Source organism: Bufo gargarizans, chromosome 4 (assembly GCF_014858855.1).
Source record: "Bufo gargarizans isolate SCDJY-AF-19 chromosome 4, ASM1485885v1, whole genome shotgun sequence".
In the NCBI taxonomy this organism is placed as follows: Eukaryota; Metazoa; Chordata; class Amphibia; order Anura; family Bufonidae; genus Bufo; species Bufo gargarizans.
Window position 1 is genome coordinate 246258519 of NC_058083.1, and position 23488 is coordinate 246282006.

General features: G+C 44.2%; 1 protein-coding gene across 1 annotated transcript in view; it reads left to right on the forward strand.

The window, feature by feature from the left end:
• The window catches only part of CD109 (CD109 molecule), a 307708-nt gene that overhangs the window by 270735 nt on the left and 13485 nt on the right, over positions 1–23488 (forward strand). The window contains exons 31-33 of the mRNA XM_044289633.1: positions 3204–3346; positions 5662–5818; positions 5937–6039. Of these exons, the coding sequence (XP_044145568.1) occupies positions 3204–3346; positions 5662–5818; positions 5937–6039 (403 nt within the window). The remainder of the gene's footprint in view (positions 1–3203; positions 3347–5661; positions 5819–5936; positions 6040–23488) is intronic.

Consider the following 23488-nt stretch of genomic DNA (forward strand, 5'->3'; position numbering starts at 1 on the left):
CTGGGGCATCTAGTAAAGGCTGTAATAGTGGCTGGCATAGGCTGTATGCCACAACATTCTGTCCATTGCTTGTTACTTCATTCTTTATTGGGAGCAGGCCCAGTGTGTTTTTTTGTTTTCTAGATCTCTTAACTCCAATGTACTAGAAATCAACCATCAGGTTTGAGATGCAAAATATCACTGGGCTTGCGCTAAGTTACAATAGCTTAAAGGGCATCTGTCATAATGTCTTAATACAGTTTCAAGAAAAAGTATGTGAACCCTTTGGAATGATATGGATTTCTGTACAAATTGGTCATAAAATGTGATCTGATCTTCATCTAAGTCATACCAATAGACAATCACAGTCTGCTTAAACTAATAACACACAAAATAATTAAATGTTACCATGTTTTTATTGAACACACCATGTAAACATTCTCAGTGCAGGTGGATAAAGTATGTGAACCCCTAGACTAATAACATCTCCAAGAGCTAATTGGAGTGAGGTGTCAGCCAACTGGAGTCCAATCAATGAGATGAGATTGAAGGTGTTGGTTACAGCTGTGCTGCCCTATAAAAAACACACACCAGTTCTGGGTTTGCTTTTCACAAGAAGCATTGCCTGATGTGAATGATGTCTCACACAAAAGAGCTCTCAGAAGACCTACGATTAAGAATTGTTGACTTGCATAAAGCTGGATGTTTCACAGCAGTACTGGCAAAATATTCTGTGGACAGATGAAACAAAAGGAAAAAAAACACACAGCACTGTGTGTAGAAAAGGAGGCACAGCACACCAACATCAAAACCTCATCCCAACTGTGAAGTATGGTGGTGGGGGCATCATGGTTTGGGGCTGCTTTGCTGCATCAGGACCTGGATGGATTGCTATCGTTGAAGAAAAAATGAATTCCCAAGTTTATCAAGACATTTTGCAGGAGAACTTAAGGCCATCTGTCCACCAGCTGATGATGGGTGTTGCAACAGGACAATGACCCAAAGCATAGAAGTAAATAAACAACAGAATGGCATAAACAGAAGAAAATAAGTTTTCTGGAATGGCCCAGTCAGAGTCCTGACCTCAACCCGATTGAGATGCTGTGGCATGATCTCAAGAAAGCAATTCACACCAGACATCCCAAGAATATTGCTGAACTAAAACAGTTCTGTAAAGAGGAATGGTCAAGAATTACTCCTGACCGTTGTGCACGTCTGATCTGCAACTACAGGTAATGTTTGGTTAAAGTTATTGCTGCCAAAGGAGGTTCAACAAGTTATTAAATCCAAGGGTTCACATACTTTTTCCACCTGTACAGTGAATGTTTACATGGTGTGTTCAATAGAAACATGGTAACATTTAATTCTTTGTGTGTTATTAGTTTAAGCAGACTGTGATTGTCTATTGTTATGACTTAGATTAGATCAAATTTTCTGACCAATTTGTGCAGAAATCCATATCATTCCAAAGGGTTCACATCCTTTTTTTTGCAACTATATATGCAAATAAGCCTCTATGATCAACGAGGGGGTTGTCAGTACATCTTGAGACTCTGCTCTCTCTGCAACTGCTGTGCGCTCTCTACTGTGATTGACAGGGTTGGCAGTGTGAATATAATCACGCTTCGCCCTCAATTAAAGTGCAGAGGGTGCGGCCGTTGCTGAGAAAGTGGAGCCAGATGCTAATTTGCATATATTAAGACATCATTTTTCACAGCAATGCAGACACATATGAACATGGGACCAACACAGATGCCTTCAGCTGCCAAGTGCACATGCAACAGGTCAGCCAGTTTCATAGGTACAAATCTGCTGAGAGATAACCTTTAATATTGGTCATATCGTTATCTATCTATCTATCTATCTATCTATCTGGACCTTCAGAGGAAAGCATACTTACCTGATCCCCACTGCTGGGACCTGATCCATCGCTTCCCCGTTGGCGTTAGTTGACTGGCCGCACCAGTGACCTGCCCCCCTTGTGACCAATTGACATAATACAGTGGTGCAGGCCATCTCAGTGGCCAGTCATTGGCTGCAGCAGCGTCAAAAGGAGATGGGCGGGCTTACAAAAGACCCCAGAACTTGCATAACCCCTTTAGGGATTTTTAAAAAAGTGTGTGCGTGAATGATTCATGCTGATAGATCTTGTCTCATATTAGAAATGCCATAAAGCTCTACATTACTTCATGAAATTGTATTTTTTATGTTGATAAGATTTTTTTTACATCCTTTGGAGTACATTCTACAAGTATATTGATAAAAATGCTCACTTTGGGCATAATAAATGTACCAACTCTGGGAACAAAAATAGTTTATAAGTATGTTAAACCCCAGACTTCATAGGTTATAGGATGGGGGAGCAGTACAAAGATACATTTTGTGGAGCTTTTATTATCAGAAGTATCGTGAATATGAACTTCAAATCTGCCAGATGCTACTCCTGCAAGTGTCCAGGAGGTGGAACTTCACTGTAAGGGGCTCTCTGCATTGAGCTGCTTCATAGCCCCTCCCCTCTGCTCTGGGTGACTGTGGCTGTAGCATCGGACCTTCAGAGCAGAGGAGTGAGGTAGTGAAGTATCTAAATACAGAGATCAGTTCACAGTGAAACTCCGCCTCCAGTGCAATTAAGGAGCAGAATCTGTCAGAATAAAACTTGATATTCACACTACTACTTTACAAATGTATGTTTGTATTGTTCTCCCCAGCCTCTACCTAGTGTAGTTTGCATTTTAGCATGGTAAAAATGCTACCATACCTTAAAACTAATAACTCATAACTCAACTGGACTATGTTCACCTCTACACAGAGTCCATGCACATGTCTTTGATGCATGCATTAAAGGCTATAGGCACTTTTGGGCTTTTTTTATTTTATTTCATTGGCCATTATATGGGACCAAAACATAATTGCAATTGGTTTCTATTAAACGTTTGCTTATTTGTGTTGTTTGTCCTGCATGTATTCTCATACACTGCAGCCCTGTTCAGGTCTGTAGCCCCTCACTGCGCTCTCCTGAACACTCACATTTATCTGGTGTCCTTTTTTATGTAAGTTTATTTTATTTGGTTATAAAGTGTCAGGTTACATTTGCAAACATCTTTTAATCCCCTAATACAGCCTGTAAAAAAATAAAAAAGTTGCTCCAGATGGGGCAAGTAAACTTGTACATTCCAGTTAAAACCTGAGCATGCTTCAAGAGAATACTTTTCTGCCTTTTTCAGATGCATGTTATCTATAATTTGAGAAGCTCTGATCCCCAAAGAAACCGCAGATCTACTGAAAGTAAAGATTATTTTGATTTAGACGTTACTATACTGGATAGTATGGAAAATATAAATGTTGTGACTTTAAATGTATGTACAAGGTATGTAATTTCATAGTGGTAGTACTCATTCATGTTATATAATGTAGATGTTGTCTATACAAATGCAATGGTAAAATGTGACAATAAGGACTCGCTTGCCACCAGGAGATCATGTTTACACTGCACGATCTGTTGCCGGTAAGGCTGGGTTCACACCTGAGCGTTTTACAGTGCGTTCCTACGCGCTGTAAAACGCACAACAGGCAAGAACCAATGATTCCCTATGGGAATGGTTCTCACCTGGGCGTTTTACAGCGCGTACGATCGCGCTGTAAAACGCCCGACGCTCAAACAAGTGCTTGAGCTTTTTTTTGGGCGTTTGTCGCGCGTTCCCGCACATAGATATTCCTGTGCACGCCTGTCTCTGTATGCGCGATTGTAAACGCCCGTACAATCGCGCATACAGAGCGCTCGTTTCAGAACGCTCAGGTCTGAACCCAGCCTAAGCGATCACTTTTGCGTGTGCAAAAACGATTGGGTCATTGGGTAATTGGTGGTACATTTACACCGCCCGATCATCGCTAACGAGCGTTACTATGAACGCTCGTTAGCGATAATCTGTGCGATTCTCGGCCTGTGTAAAGGTCCCTTAAGGGATATGTTTAGCTTTCATTTAACCATTCTTTTGAGCACCAGATAATATGTAGACAGTAGAAAGTTGATAGTTAGGGTAGGTTCATGTCCACTGCAGATTCTGGCCAAAAAAAGGACAAAATGTTGCTACATAAAATGTTATTTTGTCAGGCACAATTCTGGAATCCATAACAGAAACTCAACAAACTCCATTATAGTGAATGCTAACTGTTAGGTGCCATTGGTATTGGTGCTCTCATACCAGAACAGAAAAACTGAATTTGCCACTTATATAAATGACAGGTAGATAGATGGATAAATAGTTGATCACTATATCGCTCACCTACTTTTTTTTAAATACATTCCTCTTTGGTTCATGGTATAACATATGGTTTCGATCATTTCTCATATCAGAGCCAAGTAAAGTTAGAAGTTTCTTTCTGTTTTCATCAAAAATGTCAAATGAACTTAGGTTTTTGCAAATGTTTAAACACAAAATATTCTGTATGGAAATTTCCATTTGTTAAATCTATAAAAAAAAAAAAAAAAAAAAAAAATATATATATATATATATATATATATATATACATTTCTGAAATGTATAGTTAAAACAATTGTGTGTAGTGTCAGACTGGCGTTCCTTGGGCCACCAGAGAAACTTATCCTGAAGGCCCATCCTCCATTTATACAGAACATATGTTCACTTTAAATTTCAGCAAATATAAAGTTAAATTATAGTTTATTTGTGAGAAATGGCCCCTAGTGGGAAGTAATGAGTTCCAAAGTTAGCTCTAGATGGGGTTATCTTTCACTGAACTTTTGTGTCAGAGCTTCGGCCCTCCATAAGATTCTCTGGTACTGTGGTGAGCCAGTCTTACCCTGTATGCATGTAACTTTTTTGTATAGACAATTTCCAAAAATTCTCACAAATGCCATTTCCATACATAATAACAAAATAATTTTTTTAAAAAAATAAGTGGTTGAGTAAAAAAAAAAAAAAAAAGTAAGGCTTCGTTCACATCACCGTTCAGCCTTTCCATTCTCCTGCTCCGTTTAGGAGCAGGAGAACGGAAAGGACAGAAAAGGCACATAACTGATGCTAAACTGAGTCAAACTGAGCCCTTAGGCCCCCTAGACTATAATGGGGTCCGTTATGTTTCCACTCAGAAGATGATTTTGAAGTGGAGACAAAAGTCCTGCATGCACAACTTTTGTCTCCACTTAAAAACCATCTTCTGAGCGGAAACATAATGGACCCCATTATAGTCTATGGCAGTGATGGCTAACCTTGGCACTCCAGCTGTGGTGAAACTGCGACTCCCAGCATGCTCCATTTATTTCTATAGAGTTCTGGGAGCTGCCAAGCAAGGGGGGCATCTTTGGAGTTGTAGTTTTACCACAGCTGGAGTGCCATGGTTAGCCATCACTGGTCTATGTGGTCCTCAGGGCTCCGTTTGACCCAGTTTGGCGTCAGTTATGTGCCTTTTCCGTCCTTTCCGTTCTCCTGCTCCTAAACGGTACAGGAGAACGGAAAGGCTGAACGATGATGTGAATGAAGCCTTAATCAAGCTTCTACATCCTAGATTCTAAATGTGGCACAGCTCTTCCAGAATCCACCAATATGGGGAGGAAGGGATCTAGAGGAAGGCACCATTTAAGTACATTGGGTACAGATTTTTTTAAATCAATTTTAAACATCTGATCATGTTTCGACCTGTTTTCCATCATATCCACTCTGTTAGGTGCTCTGAAGGTGTATCTTCTGCTCAGACTGGCATGGCTATTCTACAAGTGGATTTACTTAATGGCTTCAGTTTAGCTCCAGATGGTATTTTGCTAAAATATCCAATTAAAAAGGTGGAAACAGTCGATGACAAAGTCAACATATACCTTGATTCTGTAAGTTAAATCCTATTGTGTCTTATTATGTAACCAAACACCTCTTTATTTTGTTCCTAACATTGGTTGTCACAATGTTTATGGTCTTAAATAACTAAGGAACGTTTAACTCTTTCAGCTCAACCAAACAGAAGTTTGCTTAGATATTCCAGCAATTCGAAGTTCAAATGTTGGCTATACCCAAGATGCTTTTGTATCAGTCATTGACTACTATGAACCTGGTAAGGTACAAGCGTTTTACATATAAAACCTCCTTTCAAAACTTTACTAATTACTACAATTTAATTATTAAATGTTATTTAATGTAAATATATTGAGTTGCTTAATGCAAATAGATATTCTATCTAAATTACACAAAGTAAAATCATTTTAAAGGGAACCTGTCACTGGGATTTTGTGTATAGAGCTGAGGACATGGGTTGCTAGATGGCTGCTAGAACATTCGCAATATCCAGTCCCCATAGCTCTGTGTGCTTTTATTGTGTAAAAAAAAAATGATTTGATACATATGCAAATTAACCTGAGATGAGTCCTGTACGTGAGATGAGTCAGGGACAGGACTCATCTCAGGTTAATTTGCATATGTATCAAATAGTTTTTTTGACACAATAAAAGCACACAGAGCTATGGGGACTGGGTATTGCAGATGTGCTAGCGGCCATCTAGCAACCCATGTCCTCAGCTCTATGCACAAAATCCCGGTGACAGGTTCCCTTTAACAATGCAGGACAAGTTCATATAGTATATACAGACTATAGATCGAGCGACAGAATTAGAGATTAGGAGTGTGTTTAGTGATGGGAGCTTTTATCAGATAATGAAATACATATGTATGGTAATTTTAATTTCTACAAAAGTAGCAAGGCTTCTTCCAAATGTAGCAGAGATTTTGTCCTGTGGATTTTAATTATCTTACTGCTAGACATTGCAAAGGTGAAGTCTGTGGTGAAATTCACAGCATTCTCAAGCTTCATTCAGGAAGTGCATGTAATTTTTATTACATTTTGTTTACATGATTATACAGTTTGCCCCCTTGCCCTAGTTTCTGCTATGTACAGTAGTTCAGAGATATTATCTATAGGCAATTTTAATCTGCAAGCCTCAGGAGATAAAAATCTTCAGTTAGAAAAGGACTCATTGACATGGGTGTGACATGGGCAGAAGTTACTGTGTATTGAGGGCAGTGGCGTCTCTAGCTGTCAATTTTTTTGGGGGGGGGGCACACTGGGGGCCAGGACAAAAGTAGGGGGGGCAGCTATAACAACGAAACATTTACACAAGTACGCTTAGAAATGCTACGATACTTTACCCAATACCAAAAACCGCAACAGGGAAGAAAAGTCCAGTTGTCTGTGGATGACACTTTTATAGAGAGGGGGATCTGTGGATGACACTTTTATAGAGGGGGATTTGTGGATGACATTGCCATGGGGGGATCTGTGGATGCCACATACCGTATATAGCATCTTATGCTATATGTGTCATCCATAGATCCACCCCATGAGAGTGTCATCCCCATTTCCCCCTCCATAACAGTGTCATCCACAGATCTCCCTCCCCGCCTCTCACAGGAGTGTACATTTGACATTTCTAAACTGTAATCAATATCCTGCAGTAACTTTAACTTTAAATCAGGATTAAGCGGCCGCTCATCTCTACTAGTACCTTAACCTTACACCACTCAGCTAACTTCGGTAACAGGGCCAGGCTACATCCTACAGCAAGTGCTGATTTCTGCAGGTCAGAGGATACGAATTACAGTTTAGAAGAAATGTACACTCCTGTGAGCGGTCCAGACCAGTGGCGCATCCAGAGCCTGGTCTCGGGAGGGGCACTTTTAGATTATTTTCTGTCCACCGCCAGAGAACAAGGGTGCTTATAGAACAGACTCCACAGTGTAGAGGTATACTGTATATTGTGTGGCACAGTGTAGAGGTATACTGTATATTGTGTGGCACAGTGTAGCGGTATACTGTATATTGTGTGGCACAGTGTAGAGGTATACTGTACATTGTGTGGCACAGTGCAGAGGTATACTGTATATTGTGTGGCACAGTGTAGAGGTATACTGTACATTGTGTGGCACAGTGCAGAGGTATACTGTATATTGTGTGGCACAGTGTAGGCTATATGTGTATAACATAAACATATTTCACATAAAAACTTACAGTTACAATTACTTGGCCCTTGGGGATCTCGGACACCACTTTAACACTTGGCCGGGGGCTCTGCAGAGCTGATGTTGTGTTTTTTCCTAATGAGAAAGATTTCATAATAAGAACTTGGAGAAGGGGCTGAGGGGTCACAGAGCAGGGAGAGGCTGATGCTGCTACTAGGGGGTCATACCATGGGGGAGTAATAAAACCCACCATAATGCCCCCCAGTAGAAATAATTCTCCTTATAATGTGACATTGCAAAAAATACCCCCTTATGCCCCCAGTTGAGCTAATGTCCCCCATAATGTGCCAGTATAAAATACCCCTATATAGTGCCCTCAGTAAATGCCCCCATAGTGCTCCTCTCCCCCTTCCTCCTAGTGCCCCCCATAATGTACCAGTATAAAATGCCCCAGTAAATGCCCTCAGTGTCCCCCATAATTTGCAAGTATAAAATACCCCTTCTTAGTGCCCCCCATAGATGACTCCATAGCACTCCTCTCCCCTCTTCCCCATAGTACCCACCATAATGTGTCCCAGTATAAAATGCTACTGTACAGAGCCCCCCATATAAAACACCCCTTCTTTGTGGCCTCAGTATATGCCCCTATAGTGCCCACCAATAATGTCCCAGTAATAAGTGCCCTTCATAACGTGCCACTGCCAGTAATAAGTGCCCCCATCACGTGCCAGTAACAAGAGCCCACCAATGTGCCAGTTATAAGCCCCCATCACGTGCCAGTTATAAGCCCCCATCACGTGCCAGTTATAAGCCCCCATCACGTGCCAGTTATAAGCCCCCATCACGTGCCAGTAATAAGCCCCCATCACGTGCCAGTAATAAGCCCCCCATCATGTGCCATTAAGCCCCCCCATCATGTGATCATGTGCCAGTAACACTATTGTAAAAAAAAACAAAAAAAAACGTATACTTACCTCCATGTCAGCGATGAGATGCAGGCCTCTTCCGGCCTGTGTCCCGCGCTGTATGGCTCAGGCGGAGCGATGACGTCATTGCGCCGCCTGTGTCAGCCTCTGATAGGCTGCAGGCATTAGGCCGACGCCACTGATTGAGGGGGAGCTGAGCTGTTTTTATCTCCCACTGTGAATGATATGATCCTGCATTAGCTTCCTCCAGCTTTATAATAGAGGTGGTAGATTTCAGTGTAACATAAACAACTGTGTGTCCAGTACCAAAATTTCAGGAATACCTTTAACATAAATAGCTGACTTAAGCAATAGATCATTTTCTGACTGTATGTTCCCTTTAATAGTCATTATATTTATTATATATATAAAAATGAGTGTCTGTCTGTCTGTCTGTCTAAATGTCTGTCTGGACGTTCTTTATGTGCGACCAAACGACTGGACCGATCTTCACCAAGTTTGGCACACAGGTACATCAGGTGTCCGGGAAGGTTTTAGATGGGGTCTCAGCTCTCTAGGATGTACCGTTCCTGAGATATTCCCCAAAAATGACCCACATTAGCCAATACAAGCCTGCAAGTCTTTCTCTTCAAATCCCAACTGCTATAAACACAGTTTTACTCCAGGTTTCCATAACAACCCATCCATTTTTCTTTACTGCTTAAAGGGGCGGGCACTGTGGAGGTCACTGTTTTTAAAGGGGCAGGCACAGTGGAGGACACTGTTATTAAATGGGCGGGCATTGTGGAGGTCACTGTTATTAAAGGGGCGGGCGCTATGAAGGTCCCTGTTAAGGGGGCGTTTACTGTGAAAGTCACTGTTAAATAAAGCATTTCTCTGCCATTGGTAACAACATGATGTATTTTCTTATTACACACTTATGTTAGTAGGACTGACTTCTGCCTGCTCTGACTTCTGCCTTTGTACCCTGACTACACTTCCGTCTGATCAGCCTTTGGCCTCCCAGCATCAACTGGGTGTATTGTTTCATCTGGAGGTCAGTCCAGTGGGTTCACTCTCTGGTCCCGATTCCCTTGTGTTCCAATTTCCCTCTGAGATGGCATCTGGTACTCCCCTCGGGAAAGTCTCTCCTCACCATCAGAGGTATTGTGTGAAGAACGAGGGGTCTGCTTAGACATCGCCCTCAGAGGGATTTGGTCACGTGGGACAGTGGGTTCTCACCCACTGCTCATAACACTTTCTAGAGCTATATCATCACTTCCAGGACACCTTGCTCTTTTTTACACTAAAGATAGTTCATAACCACATTGGCTGTATGGTTAGGGTTGATTTTCCCTGCAGAATAAATTTAGAACCAAACAGATAGCTCCTTAATGGGAATACATGATGGATAAGTATCTGCCTGTATTTCTTAGCACTGAACACACAATTAATCCTAAATCTTCAACTCCATTTGCTGAAATGCAGCCACAGACTTGCAAGAAACCTCCACTATGCTTCATTGTTGCCTGCAGACAGTGTGAACAAGCTTCCTTCTGTTATAGCCATATATTTAAAATTTTGACTCATCAATCCAGAGTAGAGAAGGCCTTGCGGTTTACCGTTGGTCATTTTGTGGCGAACTTTGCTTGTTCGCGATTCGCCGAACATGCGAACATATGGAGATATTCGCGCCTGCCATATTCTTTTACATTGTGAAGAACTTTGATCCATGACACATCTATCAGGTGGTACAGGACAGCCAATTGAGATGTTTTAGCACATGAACATACCCCCTACCTTATAAATAAACCTGATCTGGCCGCCATTTTACATTCAGTGTTTTTCCAGTGTAGGGAGAGGTTGCTGTGTGGAGCAGGGACAGACTGTTAGGGGCACCTAACGCTAGCTAATAGGGCCACAAAAGTCTTTTTAAGGACTGGTATAGGTGTGCTATCGATAGGTGTGATACACAGAGGGGTGCGATATACTTATAATATACTTTTATAATGAGTCAAAAACACATAGATCTATATAGTGATCACCTGGAAGTCAGGGGCCTAGGGGCTTACTAGGGCCATTTTTATATAGGGTAAGGTTCCGAACGGGGTCGCTCTTATCAGGGCGGGTGGTCTGTGGATAGGCTATCAGGGCCAGAATAGCATCCCCCTGTAAGGCAATATCAGGGACAGTTCTTTGCCCACCCTGTCCCTCAATACCACATCATCATCTAGCCCAGGGATAGATGTTTTTTGCATTCCCTCCAGAATTCATGGATGTGCACTGGAACCCCCCGGATTGTGGTAGGACATATGGTTTCTGATTTGGTGTCGCCGAGAACCTGATTTAGTGCCGCCGAGCACTTGTTATTGTCTACCACATCTATGCTTTTTGCTTAACTTTAATAATTTAATTTATTTTCATTTTGAGGGATATCTTTTCCATTCACACATCCGCAGAATGGGCCGGCATCCGTTCCGCAATTTGGCGGAATATGTGGCAATATTTGGTAGCCGGCGCCCCGCTGCGCTAAGCCACACAAGATTACGAGGGGGACGTCAGCCCCAACACTGTCACTGCACTGACGGCGCCATGTGGCCACAATAATTGCTGCGCAGCCGCCCACCCGCGCAGCTTAGAGGGAACACTGACTGCAGGTGCCAGGGGGGTCCACAGGCGGCTGGGCCCCCTGGAGTTTCAGGCCCGGTCGCAACTGCGACCCCTGTGGCCCCTGTATGTAGGCCACAGTCTATGATCCTTCATCAAGGGTAAAGATGTTGTCCACGCGGCAGAGTTGCAAATTTGTTTCTGTGGTATTCTGTGGCATTACTTGTTCTCTGTCCCTTTTTGGATCCTTTATGCTGAAGAAACAGGGCCTTCGTAGGTATATGACCTTTTAATATATATTCTGAAAAACAAGAGAGTGCTATTCCTCCTGATCCTTGCCTTGCGGTTTCTAAATCTCTGAGATAAGATACCTTGTGTTTGTATCCTGTAGTTCACTAATACACCTTGCAGACGTGATGACAACTATCAAGATCTTCAGTATGATGAATCTGAGAAGAATCTTGATGTTTTAAACTGATGGTTATACAGTGCAGCTAACACTATAGATAAGTCACCTGTAGGAGCAGACAATGAATGCTGGACTGAGATTATTTAAAGCTCTGACAAAATAGTGGTTAGAAACCTTGCTTTGTCAACTGCATCTTGATAGTGGGGAATTGTACCATGAGTTATTTTTATTTCTCAAAAAAATTTACAAAAATGTCTTGGTCCTTCAGATAGCTAAAACTGTTAACATCTTCAGTAGAAATCCTAGGTATAACAGGTTGTCCTTGCCAGCTTCTACACTGTGAGATGTAACTTTTATAGATGAAGACATACCTTTTGAAAGAGAAGGTCCAAAATATCTGGCAGACTCCAGTAACTGTCCTTCATGAGTGACTACAGAAACAGGAAGCAGGCCATGTGAGCCATCATTGGAGAATGGCTATAACTTACTTCTGCTTCTCCAGGCTCTTCCTGAGCACTCTCAGCAATAATGGAAGCTATCTGAATATATATACACCAGCTTCTCCTTCCAGGTGATCAAAAAATCGTCTGATACTAGAACTACAATCAGTCTACATGTGTACTGAAGTAGAGGAATCCATAGTGAGGACTTTTCTAAGGCTGGGGAATCAGAAATGTGTCATGTAGTGGATACTTGGGTTTTATCCACCACATCGCCCTTGGTGAGTTGATGGATACATCCAAAAGTTTCTTATCTAGGCTCTTGAGACATTTGTTCCAAGGAGTGTATATTGTCTTGACATAGCAAAGGAAATCTTGGGGTGTGGGAAGGTGACTTGCCCCATTCAGGATTACATTTCTTCTTTCTGAAGACAACTTTGTTATTAGCTGAAGGGAATTTATCATGAAACCAGGTATTTCAGCTTCCGAGTTGGGACTAGCTGTGACTCTTTGCGATTGATCAAGGAGCCGTTTATCTTGTAACAGCTGCATGGATGTTTGCAGAATCGTTAGAAGATGATGTCTGGAGGATGCATTTAGCTGCCAATCCTCTAAGTATCCTTAGGAATAAGTAACCTAAGTATCCACCAATATCCATAAGTATCCTAAGAATCCACCAATATCCATAAGTATCCCAAGTATCCACCTTGCATCCTTAGGAAGTCTTGCTTAAACATTGTTCTCTTGGCAGAACCTTGGGAGCAGAAGAAATGCCGAAGGACAAACAAGTGAATTGCAGATGAAGATGAAAAATCCCAGAATATGAGTGTTATATGATCATACGAATTTCCCTTGGCTAGGCAGATAGAAATTTGTGAGATGTATTGTGGCCAGAAAAAGTTTCCCTCCAATACACATGACTGATTGGATAGTCCTCTTGTTGAATCTTCTGTTTCTGAAGATGGCACTTATTCTAATGCTCTCTTTTCCAATAATCTCTGAAGAAGCAAAAGAAGTGTATTCCCGATTGTGTTGGGCAAAAAGGCATCTCAAAGGAATTCTTATAAACTGAATGCAGCAGCAGGTTACAGAAATGGGTCTTGGATGGTACTGTATATCTGCAGTCCATCAATCAGCTGTGTTCACACAGATCGTATATCCTTCCGTCTCTATTCGCTAGGTGTTCTGTAAAACACATTCACCACAAACAATAGTAAAAGAGATCTTACATCAGTAGACTGATTGAAGACCATATGCTTCTCTGTGCATTCAAAGTCCACCGTGCACTCAGCTTGTCGTATAGGTTGAGCAATTGTCACATTCCCTCCCGTGACAGAGGTTAGAAGATCTGAGAGGCTGGATGCACGTTAGGTCATCTAACAGCCTATCTGTTTTCACTTCTTGCAGTGTTGTTGTTGGTCATTAGTGTAGCTGTGTAGCTTGTGGTCATTACTAGGGATGAGCGAACTCGAACTGTATAGTTCGGGTTCGTACCGAATTTTGGGGTGTCCGTGACACGGACCCGAACCCGGACATTTTCGTAAAAGTCCGGGTTCGGGTTCGGTGTTCGTCGCTTTCTTCGCGCTTTTGTGACGCTTTCTTGGCGCTTTTTGAAAGGCTGCAAAGCAGCCAATCAACAAGCGTCATACTACTTGCCCCAAGAGGCCATCACAGCCATGCCTACTATTGGCATGGCTGTGATTGGCCAGAGCACCATGTGACCCAGCCTCTATTTAAGCTGGAGTCACATAGCGCCGCCCGTCACTCTGCTCTGATTAGCGTAGGGAGAGGTTGCGGCTGCGACAGTAGGGCGAGATTAGGCAGATTAACTCCTCCAAAGGACTTGATTAACTGATCGATCTGCAGCTGTGGATCATTGAGCTGCTGATCCTCAATTGCTCACTGTTTTTAGGCTGCACAGACCGTTTGTCAGTCTCATTTTTCTGGGGTGATCGGCGGCCATTTTGTGTCTTGTGGTGCGCCAGCACAAGCTGCGACCAAGTGCATTTAACCCTCAATGGTGTGGTTGTTTTTTGGCTAAAGCCTACATCAGGGTGAAGCTGTGACACCAAGTGCATTTAACCAGCAATAGTCTGTTCATTTTTTGGCCATATACAAAATCAGGGGCAAGCTGCGCCTGTCACCAAGTGCATTTAACCCTCAATGGTGTGGTTGTTTTTTGGCTAAAGCCTACATCAGGGTGAAGCTGTCACACCAAGTGCATTTAACCAGCAATAGTCTGTTCATTTTTTGGCCATATACAAAATCAGGGGCAAGCTGCGCCTGTCACCAAGTGCATTTAACCCTCAATGGTGTGGTTGTTTTTTGGCTAAAGCCTACATCAGGGTGAAGCTGTCACACCAAGTGCATTTAACCAGCAATAGTCTGTTCATTTTTTGGCCATATACAAAATCAGGGGCAAGCTGCGCCTGTCACCAAGTGCATTTAACCCTCAATGGTGTGGTTGTTTTTTGGCTAAAGCCTACATCAGGGTGAAGCTGTCACACCAAGTGCATTTAACCAGCAATAGTCTGTTCATTTTTTGGCCATATCCCAGTCTAATTCTGTCACTAAATCCATACCGGTCACCCAGCGCCTAAATACTAGGCCTCAAATTTATATCCAGCTAAATCTGTCCCTAGTGCTGTAGCTGGGCGAGTTATTTAGTGTCCGTTCAAGCACATTTCTTGTTCTGGGTTGAAATACAATTCCCAATTTAGCAATTTCATAATTTAGTGGTTCCTGCTATATCAGAGCTCTTTGAAATCTATCCCAAAAAGGGTATATAATATTGAAGGTGCACATAGGGTCATTCAGAGTAACTTCACACACACCCGCTACTGTGTATTTCCAAGTCTAATTCTGTCACTAAATCCATACCGGTGACCCAGCGCCTAAATACTAGGCCTCAAATTTAATTCCCTCTAAATCTCTCGTTACCCACCGCTGTACTGTTGTTGCTGGGCAAGATATTTAGTGTCCGTCAAAGCACATTTTTTGTTCTGGGTTGAAGTACAATTCCCAATTTAGCAATTTCATAATTTAGTGGTTTCTGCTATATCAGAGCTATTTGAAATCTATCCCAAAAAGGGTATATAATATTGAAGGTGCACATAGGGTCATTCAGAATAACTTCACACACACCCGCTACTGTGTATTTCCAAGTCTAATTCTGTCACTAAACCCATACCTGTCACCCAGCGCCTAAATACTAGGCCTCAAATTTAAATCCCTCTAAATCTCTCGTTACCGTTGTCCTGTTGTAGCTGGGAAAGTTATTTAGTGCCCGTCAAAGCACATTTTTTGTTCTGGGTTGAAGTACAATTCCCAATTTAGCAATTTCATAATTTAGTGGTTCCTGCTATATCAGAGCTATTTGAAATCTATCCCAAAAAGGGTATATAATATTGAAGGTGCACATAGGGTCATTCAGAATAACTTCACACACACCCGCTACTGTGTATTTCCAAGTCTAATTCTGTCACTAAATCCATACCGGTGACCCAGCGCCTAAATACTAGGCCTCAAATTTAATTCCCTCTAAATCTCTCGTTACCCACCGGTGTACTGTTGTTGCTGGGCAAGATATTTAGTGTCCGTCAAAGCACATTTTTTGTTCTGGGTTGAAGTACAATTCCCAATTTAGCAATTTCATAATTTAGTGGTTTCTGCTATATCAGAGCTATTTGAAATCTATCCCAAAAAGGGTATATAATATTGAAGGTGCACATAGGGTCATTCAGAATAACTTCACACACACCCGCTACTGTGTATTTCCAAGTCTAATTCTGTCACTAAACCCATACCTGTCACCCAGCGCCTAAATACTAGGCCTCAAATTTAAATCCCTCTAAATCTCTCGTTACCGTTGTCCTGTTGTAGCTGGGAAAGTTATTTAGTGCCCGTCAAAGCACATTTTTTGTTCTGGGTTGAAGTACAATTCCCAATTTAGCAATTTCATAATTTAGTGGTTCCTGCTATATCAGAGCTATTTGAAATCTATCCCAAAAAGGGTATATAATATTGAAGGTGCACATAGGGTCATTCAGAATAACTTCACACACACCCGCTACTGTGTATTTCCAAGTCTAATTCTGTCACTAAATCCATACCGGTGACCCAGCGCCTAAATACTAGGCCTCAAATTTAATTCCCTCTAAATCTCTCGTTACCCACCGCTGTACTGTTGTTGCTGGGCAAGATATTTAGTGTCCGTCAAAGCACATTTTTTGTTCTGGGTTGAAGTACAATTCCCAATTTAGCAATTTCATAATTTAGTGGTTTCTGCTATATCAGAGCTATTTGAAATCTATCCCAAAAAGGGTATATAATATTGAAGGTGCACATAGGGTCATTCAGAATAACTTCACACACACCCGCTACTGTGTATTTCCAAGTCTAATTCTGTCACTAAACCCATACCTGTCACCCAGCGCCTAAATACTAGGCCTCAAATTTAAATCCCTCTAAATCTCTCGTTACCGTTGTCCTGTTGTAGCTGGGAAAGTTATTTAGTGCCCGTCAAAGCACATTTTTTGTTCTGGGTTGAAGTACAATTCCCAATTTAGCAATTTCATAATTTAGTGGTTCCTGCTATATCAGAGCTATTTGAAATCTATCCCAAAAAGGGTATATAATATTGAAGGTGCACATAGGGTCATTCAGAATAACTTCACACACACCCGCTACTGTGTATTTCCAAGTCTAATTCTGTCACTAAATCCATACCGGTGACCCAGCGCCTAAATACTAGGCCTCAAATTTAATTCCCTCTAAATCTCTCGTTACCCACCGGTGTACTGTTGTTGCTGGGCAAGATATTTAGTGTCCGTCAAAGCACATTTTTTGTTCTGGGTTGAAGTACAATTCCCAATTTAGCAATTTCATAATTTAGTGGTTTCTGCTATATCAGAGCTATTTGAAATCTATCCCTAAAAGGGTATATAATATTGAAGGTGCACATAGGGTCATTCAGAATAACTTCACACACACCCGCTACTGTGTATTTCCAAGTCTAATTCTGTCACTAAACCCATACCTGTCACCCAGCGCCTAAATACTAGGCCTCAAATTTAAATCCCTCTAAATCTCTCGTTACCGTTGTCCTGTTGTAGCTGGGAAAGTTATTTAGTGCCCGTCAAAGCACATTTTTTGTTCTGGGTTGAAGTACAATTCCCAATTTAGCAATTTCATAATTTAGTGGTTCCTGCTATATCAGAGCTATTTGAAATCTATCCCAAAAAGGGTATATAATATTGAAGGTGCACATTGGGTCATTCAGAATAACTTCACACACACGCTTCTGTGCATTTCCAAGTCTAATTCTGTCACTAAATCCATACCGGTGACCCAGCGCCTAAATACTAGGCCTCAAATTTAATTCCCTCTAAATCTCTCGTTACCCACCGCTGTACTGTTGTTGCTGGGCAAGATATTTAGTGTCCGTCAAAGCACATTTTTTGTTCTGGGTTGAAGTACAATTCCCAATTTAGCAATTTCATAATTTAGTGGTTTCTGCTATATCAGAGCTATTTGAAATCTATCCCTAAAAGGGTATATAATATTGAAGGTGCACATAGGGTCATTCAGAATAACTTCACACACACCCGCTACTGTGTATTTCCAAGTCTAATTCTGTCACTAAATCCATACCGGTGACCCAGCGCCTAAATACTAGGCCTCAAATTTAATTCCCTCTAAATCTCTCGTTACCCACCGTTGTACTGTTGTTGCTGGGCAAGATATTTAGTGTCCGTCAAAGCACATTTTTTGTTCTGGGTTGAAGTACAATTCCCAATTTAGCAATTTCATAATTTAGTGGTTTCTGCTATATCAGAGCTATTTGAAATCTATCCCTAAAAGGGTATATAATATTCAAGGTGCACATTGGGTCATTCAGAATAACTTCACACACACACGCTTCTGTGCATTTCCAAGTCTAATTCTGTCACTAAATCCATACCGGTCACCCAGCGCCTAAATACTAGGCCTCAAATTTATATCCCGCTGAATTTGAATACAATACATTGGGCCAAATAATATATTTGTTGTTGTGGTGAACCATAACAATGAGAAAAACATCTAGTAAGGGACGCGGACGTGGACATGGTCGTGGTGGTGTTAGTGGACCCTCTGGTGCTGGGAGAGGACGTGGCCGTTCTGCCACATCCACACGTCCTAGTGTACCAACTACCTCAGGTCCCAGTAGCCGCCAGAATTTACAGCGATATATGGTGGGGCCCAATGCCGTTCTAAGGATGGTAAGGCCTGAGCAGGTACAGGCATTAGTCAATTGGGTGGCCGACAGTGGATCCAGCACGTTCACATTATCTCCCACCCAGTCTTCTGCAGAAAGCGCACAGATGGCGCCTGAAAACCAACCCCATCAGTCTGTCACATCACCCCCATGCATACCAGGGAAACTGTCTCAGCCTCAAGTTATGCAGCAGTCTCTTATGCTGTTTGAAGACTCCGCTGGCAGGGTTTCCCAAGGGCATCCACCTAGCCCTTCCCCAGCGGTGAAAGACATAGAATGCACTGACGCACAACCACTTATGTTTCCTGATGATGAGGACATGGGAATACCACCTCAGCATGTCTCTGATGATGACGAAACACAGGTGCCAACTGCTGCGTCTTTCTGCAGTGTGCAGACTGAACAGGAGGTCAGGGATCAAGACTGGGTGGAAGACGATGCAGGGGACGATGAGGTCCTAGACCCCACATGGAATGAAGGTCGTGCCACTGACTTTCACAGTTCGGAGGAAGAGGCAGTGGTGAGACCGAGCCAACAGCGTAGCAAAAGAGGGAGCAGTGGGCAAAAGCAGAACACCCGCCGCCAAGAGACTCCGCCTGCTACTGACCGCCGCCATCTGGGACCGAGCACCCCAAAGGCAGCTTCAAGGAGTTCCCTGGCATGGCACTTCTTCAAACAATGTGCTGACGACAAGACCCGAGTGGTTTGCACGCTGTGCCATCAGAGCCTGAAGCGAGGCATTAACGTTCTGAACCTGAGCACAACCTGCATGACCAGGCACCTGCATGCAAAGCATGAACTGCAGTGGAGTAAACACCTTAAAACCAAGGAAGTCACTCAGGCTCCCCCTGCTACCTCTTCTGCTGCTGCCGCCTCGGCCTATTCTGCTGCTGCCGCCTCGGCCTCTTCCTCCGCCTCTGGAGGAACGTTGGCACCTGCCGCCCAGCAAACAGGGGATGTACCACCAACACCACCACCACCACCTCCGTCACCAAGCGTCTCAACCATGTCACACGCCAGCGTTCAGCTCTCCATCTCACAAACATTTGATAGAAAGCGTAAATTCCCACCTAGCCACCCTCGATCCCTGGCCCTGAATGCCAGCATTTCTAAACTACTGGCCTATGAAATGCTGTCATTTAGGCTGGTGGACACAGACAGCTTCAAACAGCTCATGTCGCTTGCTGTCCCACAGTATGTTGTTCCCAGCCGGCACTACTTCTCCAAGAGAGCCGTGCCTTCCCTGCACAACCAAGTATCCCATAAAATCAAGTGTGCACTGCGCAACGCCATCTGTAGCAAGGTCCACCTAACCACAGATACGTGGACCAGTAAGCACGGCCAGGGACGCTATATCTCCCTAACTGCACACTGGGTAAATGTAGTGGCAGCTGGGCCCCAGGCGGAGAGCTGTTTGGCGCACGTCCTTCCGCCGCCAAGGATCGCAGGGCAACATTCTTTGCCTCCTGTTGCCACCTCCTCCTTCTCGGCTTCCTCCTCCTCTTCTTCCACCTGCTCATCCAGTCAGCCACACACCTTCACCACCAACTTCAGCACAGCCCGGGGTAAACGTCAGCAGGCCATTCTGAAACTCATATGTTTGGGGGACAGGCCCCACACCGCACAGGAGTTGTGGCGGGGTATAGAACAACAGACCGACGAGTGGTTGCTGCCGGTGAGCCTCAAGCCCGGCCTGGTGGTGTGTGATAATGGGCGAAATCTCGTTGCAGCTCTGGGACTAGCCAATTTGACGCACATCCCTTGCTTGGCGCATGTGCTGAATTTGGTGGTGCAGAAGTTCATTCACAACTACCCCGACATGTCAGAGCTGCTGCATAAAGTGCGGGCCGTCTGTTCGCGCTTCCGGCGTTCACATCCTGCTGCTGCTCGCCTGTCTGCGCTACAGCGTAACTTCGGCCTTCCCGCTCACCGCCTCATATGCGACGTGCCCACCAGGTGGAACTCCACCTTGCACATGCTGGACAGACTGTGCGAGCAGCAGCAGGCCATAGTGGAGTTTCAGCTGCAGCACGCACGGGTCAGTCGCACTACAGAACAGCACCACTTCACCACCAATGACTGGGCCTCCATGCGAGACCTGTGTGCCCTGTTGCGCTGTTTCGAGTACTCCACCAACATGGCCAGTGGCGATGACACCGTTATCAGCGTTACAATACCACTTCTATGTCTCCTTGAGAAAACACTTAGGGCGATGATGGAAGAGGAGGTGGCCCAGGAGGAGGAGGAGGAGGAGGAGGAAGAGGGGTCATTTTTAGCACTTTCAGGCCAGTCTCTTCGAAGTGACTCAGAGGGAGGTTTTTGGCAACAGCAGAGGCCAGGTACAAATGTGGCCAGCCAGGGCCCACTACTGGAGGACGAGGAGGACGAGGATGAGGAGGAGGTGGAGGAGGATGAGGATGAAGCATGGTCACAGCGGGGTGGCACCCAACGCAGCTCGGGTCCATCACTGGTGCGTGGCTGGGGGGAAAGGCAGGACGATGACGATACGCCTCCCACAGAGGACAGCTTGTCCTTATCCCTGGGCAGCCTGGCACACATGAGCGACTACATGCTGCAGTGCCTGCGCAACGACAGCAGAGTTGCCCACATTTTAACCTGTGCGGACTACTGGGTTGCCACCCTGCTGGATCCACGCTACAAAGACAATGTGCCCACCTTACTTCCTGCACTGGAGCGTGATAGGAAGATGCGCGAGTACAAGCGCACGTTGGTAGACACGCTACTGAGAGCATTCCCAAATGTCACAGGGGAACAAGTGGAAGCCCAAGGCCAAGGCAGAGGAGGAGCAAGAGGTCGCCAAGGCAGCTGTGTCACGGCCAGCTCCTCTGAGGGCAGGGTTAGCATGGCAGAGATGTGGAAAACTTTTGTCAACACGCCACAGCTAACTGCACCACCACCTGATACGCAACGTGTTAGCAGGAGGCAACATTTCACTAACATGGTGGAACAGTACGTGTGCACACCCCTCCACGTACTGACTGATGGTTCGGCCCCATTCAACTTCTGGGTCTCTAAATTGTCCACGTGGCCAGAGCTAGCCTTTTATGCCTTGGAGGTGCTGGCCTGCCCGGCAGCCAGCGTTTTGTCTGAACGTGTATTCAGCACGGCAGGGGGCGTCATTACAGACAAACGCAGCCGCCTGTCTACAGCCAATGTGGACAAGCTGACGTTCATAAAAATGAACCAGGCATGGATCCCACAGGACCTGTCCGTCCCTTGTCCAGATTAGACATTAACTACCTCCCCATAACCATATATTATTGGACTCCAGGGCACTTCCTCATTCAATCCTATTTTTATTTTCATTTACCATTATATTGCGAGGCTACCCAAAGTTGAATGAACCTCTCCTCTGCCTGTGTGCTAGGCCTAAATATATGCCAATGGACTGTTGCAGTGGTGGGTGACGTGAAGCCTCATTCTCTGCTATGACATGCAGACTGATTCTCTGCTGACATGAAGCCAGATCCTCTGTTACGGGAGCTCTCTCCTCTGCCTGGGTGCTGGGCCTAAATTTATGACAATTGACTGTTGCAGTGGTGGGTGACGTGAAGCCTGATTCTCTGCTATGATATGAAGACTGATTCTCTGCTGACATGAAGCCAGATTGTCTGTTACGGGACCTTTCTCCTCTGCCTGGGTTCTGGGCCTAAATTTATGAAAATTGACTGTTGCAGTGGTGGGTGACGTGAAGCCTGATTCTCTGCTATGATATGAAGACTGATTCTCTGCTGACATGAAGCCAGATTGTCTGTTACGGGACCTCTCTCCTCTGCCTGGGTGCTGGGCCTAAATTTATGAAAATTGACTCTTACAGTGGTGGGTGACGTGAAGCCTGATTCTCTGCTATGATATGAAGACTGATTCTCTGCTGACATGAAGCCAGATTCTCTGTTACGGGACCTCTCTCCTCTGCCTGGGTGCTGGGCCTAAATTTATGACAATGGACTGTTGCAGTGGTGGCTGACGTGAAGCCTGATTCTCTGCTATGACATGCAGACTGATTCTCTGCTGTCATGAAGCCAGATTGTCTGTTACGGGACCTCTCTGCTCTGCCTGTGTGCTAGGCCTAAATATATGCCAATGGACTGTTGCAGTGGTGGCTGACGTGAAGCCTCATTCTCTGCTATGACATGCAGACTGATTCTCTGCTGTCATGAAGCCAGATTGTCTGTTACGGGACCTCTCTGCTCTGCCTGTGTGCTAGGCCTAAATATATGCCAATGGACTGTTGCAGTGGTGGGTGACGTGAAGCCTCATTCTCTGCTATGACATGCAGACTGATTCTCTGCTGACATGAAGCCAGATTGTCTGTTACGGGACCTCTCTGCTCTGCCTGTGTGCTAGGCCTAAATATATGCCAATGGACTGTTGCAGTGGTGGGTGACGTGAAGCCTCATTCTCTGCTATGACATGCAGACTGATTCTCTGCTGACATGAAGCCAGATCCTCTGTTACGGGACCTCTCTGCTCTGCCTGTGTGCTAGGCCTAAATATATGCCAATGGACTGTTGCAGTGGTGGGTGACGTGAAGCCTCATTCTCTGCTATGACATGCAGACTGATTCTCTGCTGACATGAAGCCAGATTGTCTGTTACGGGACCTCTCTGCTCTGCCTGTGTGCTAGGCCTAAATATATGCCAATGGACTGTTGCAGTGGTGGGTGACGTGAAGCCTCATTCTCTGCTATGACATGCAGACTGATTCTCTGCTGACATGAAGCCAGATTGTCTGTTACGGGACCTCTCTGCTCTGCCTGTGTGCTAGGCCTAAATATATGCCAATGGACTGTTGCAGTGGTGGGTGACGTGAAGCCTCATTCTCTGCTATGACATGCAGACTGATTCTCTGCTGACATGAAGCCAGATTGTCTGTTACGGGACCTCTCTGCTCTGCCTGTGTGCTAGGCCTAA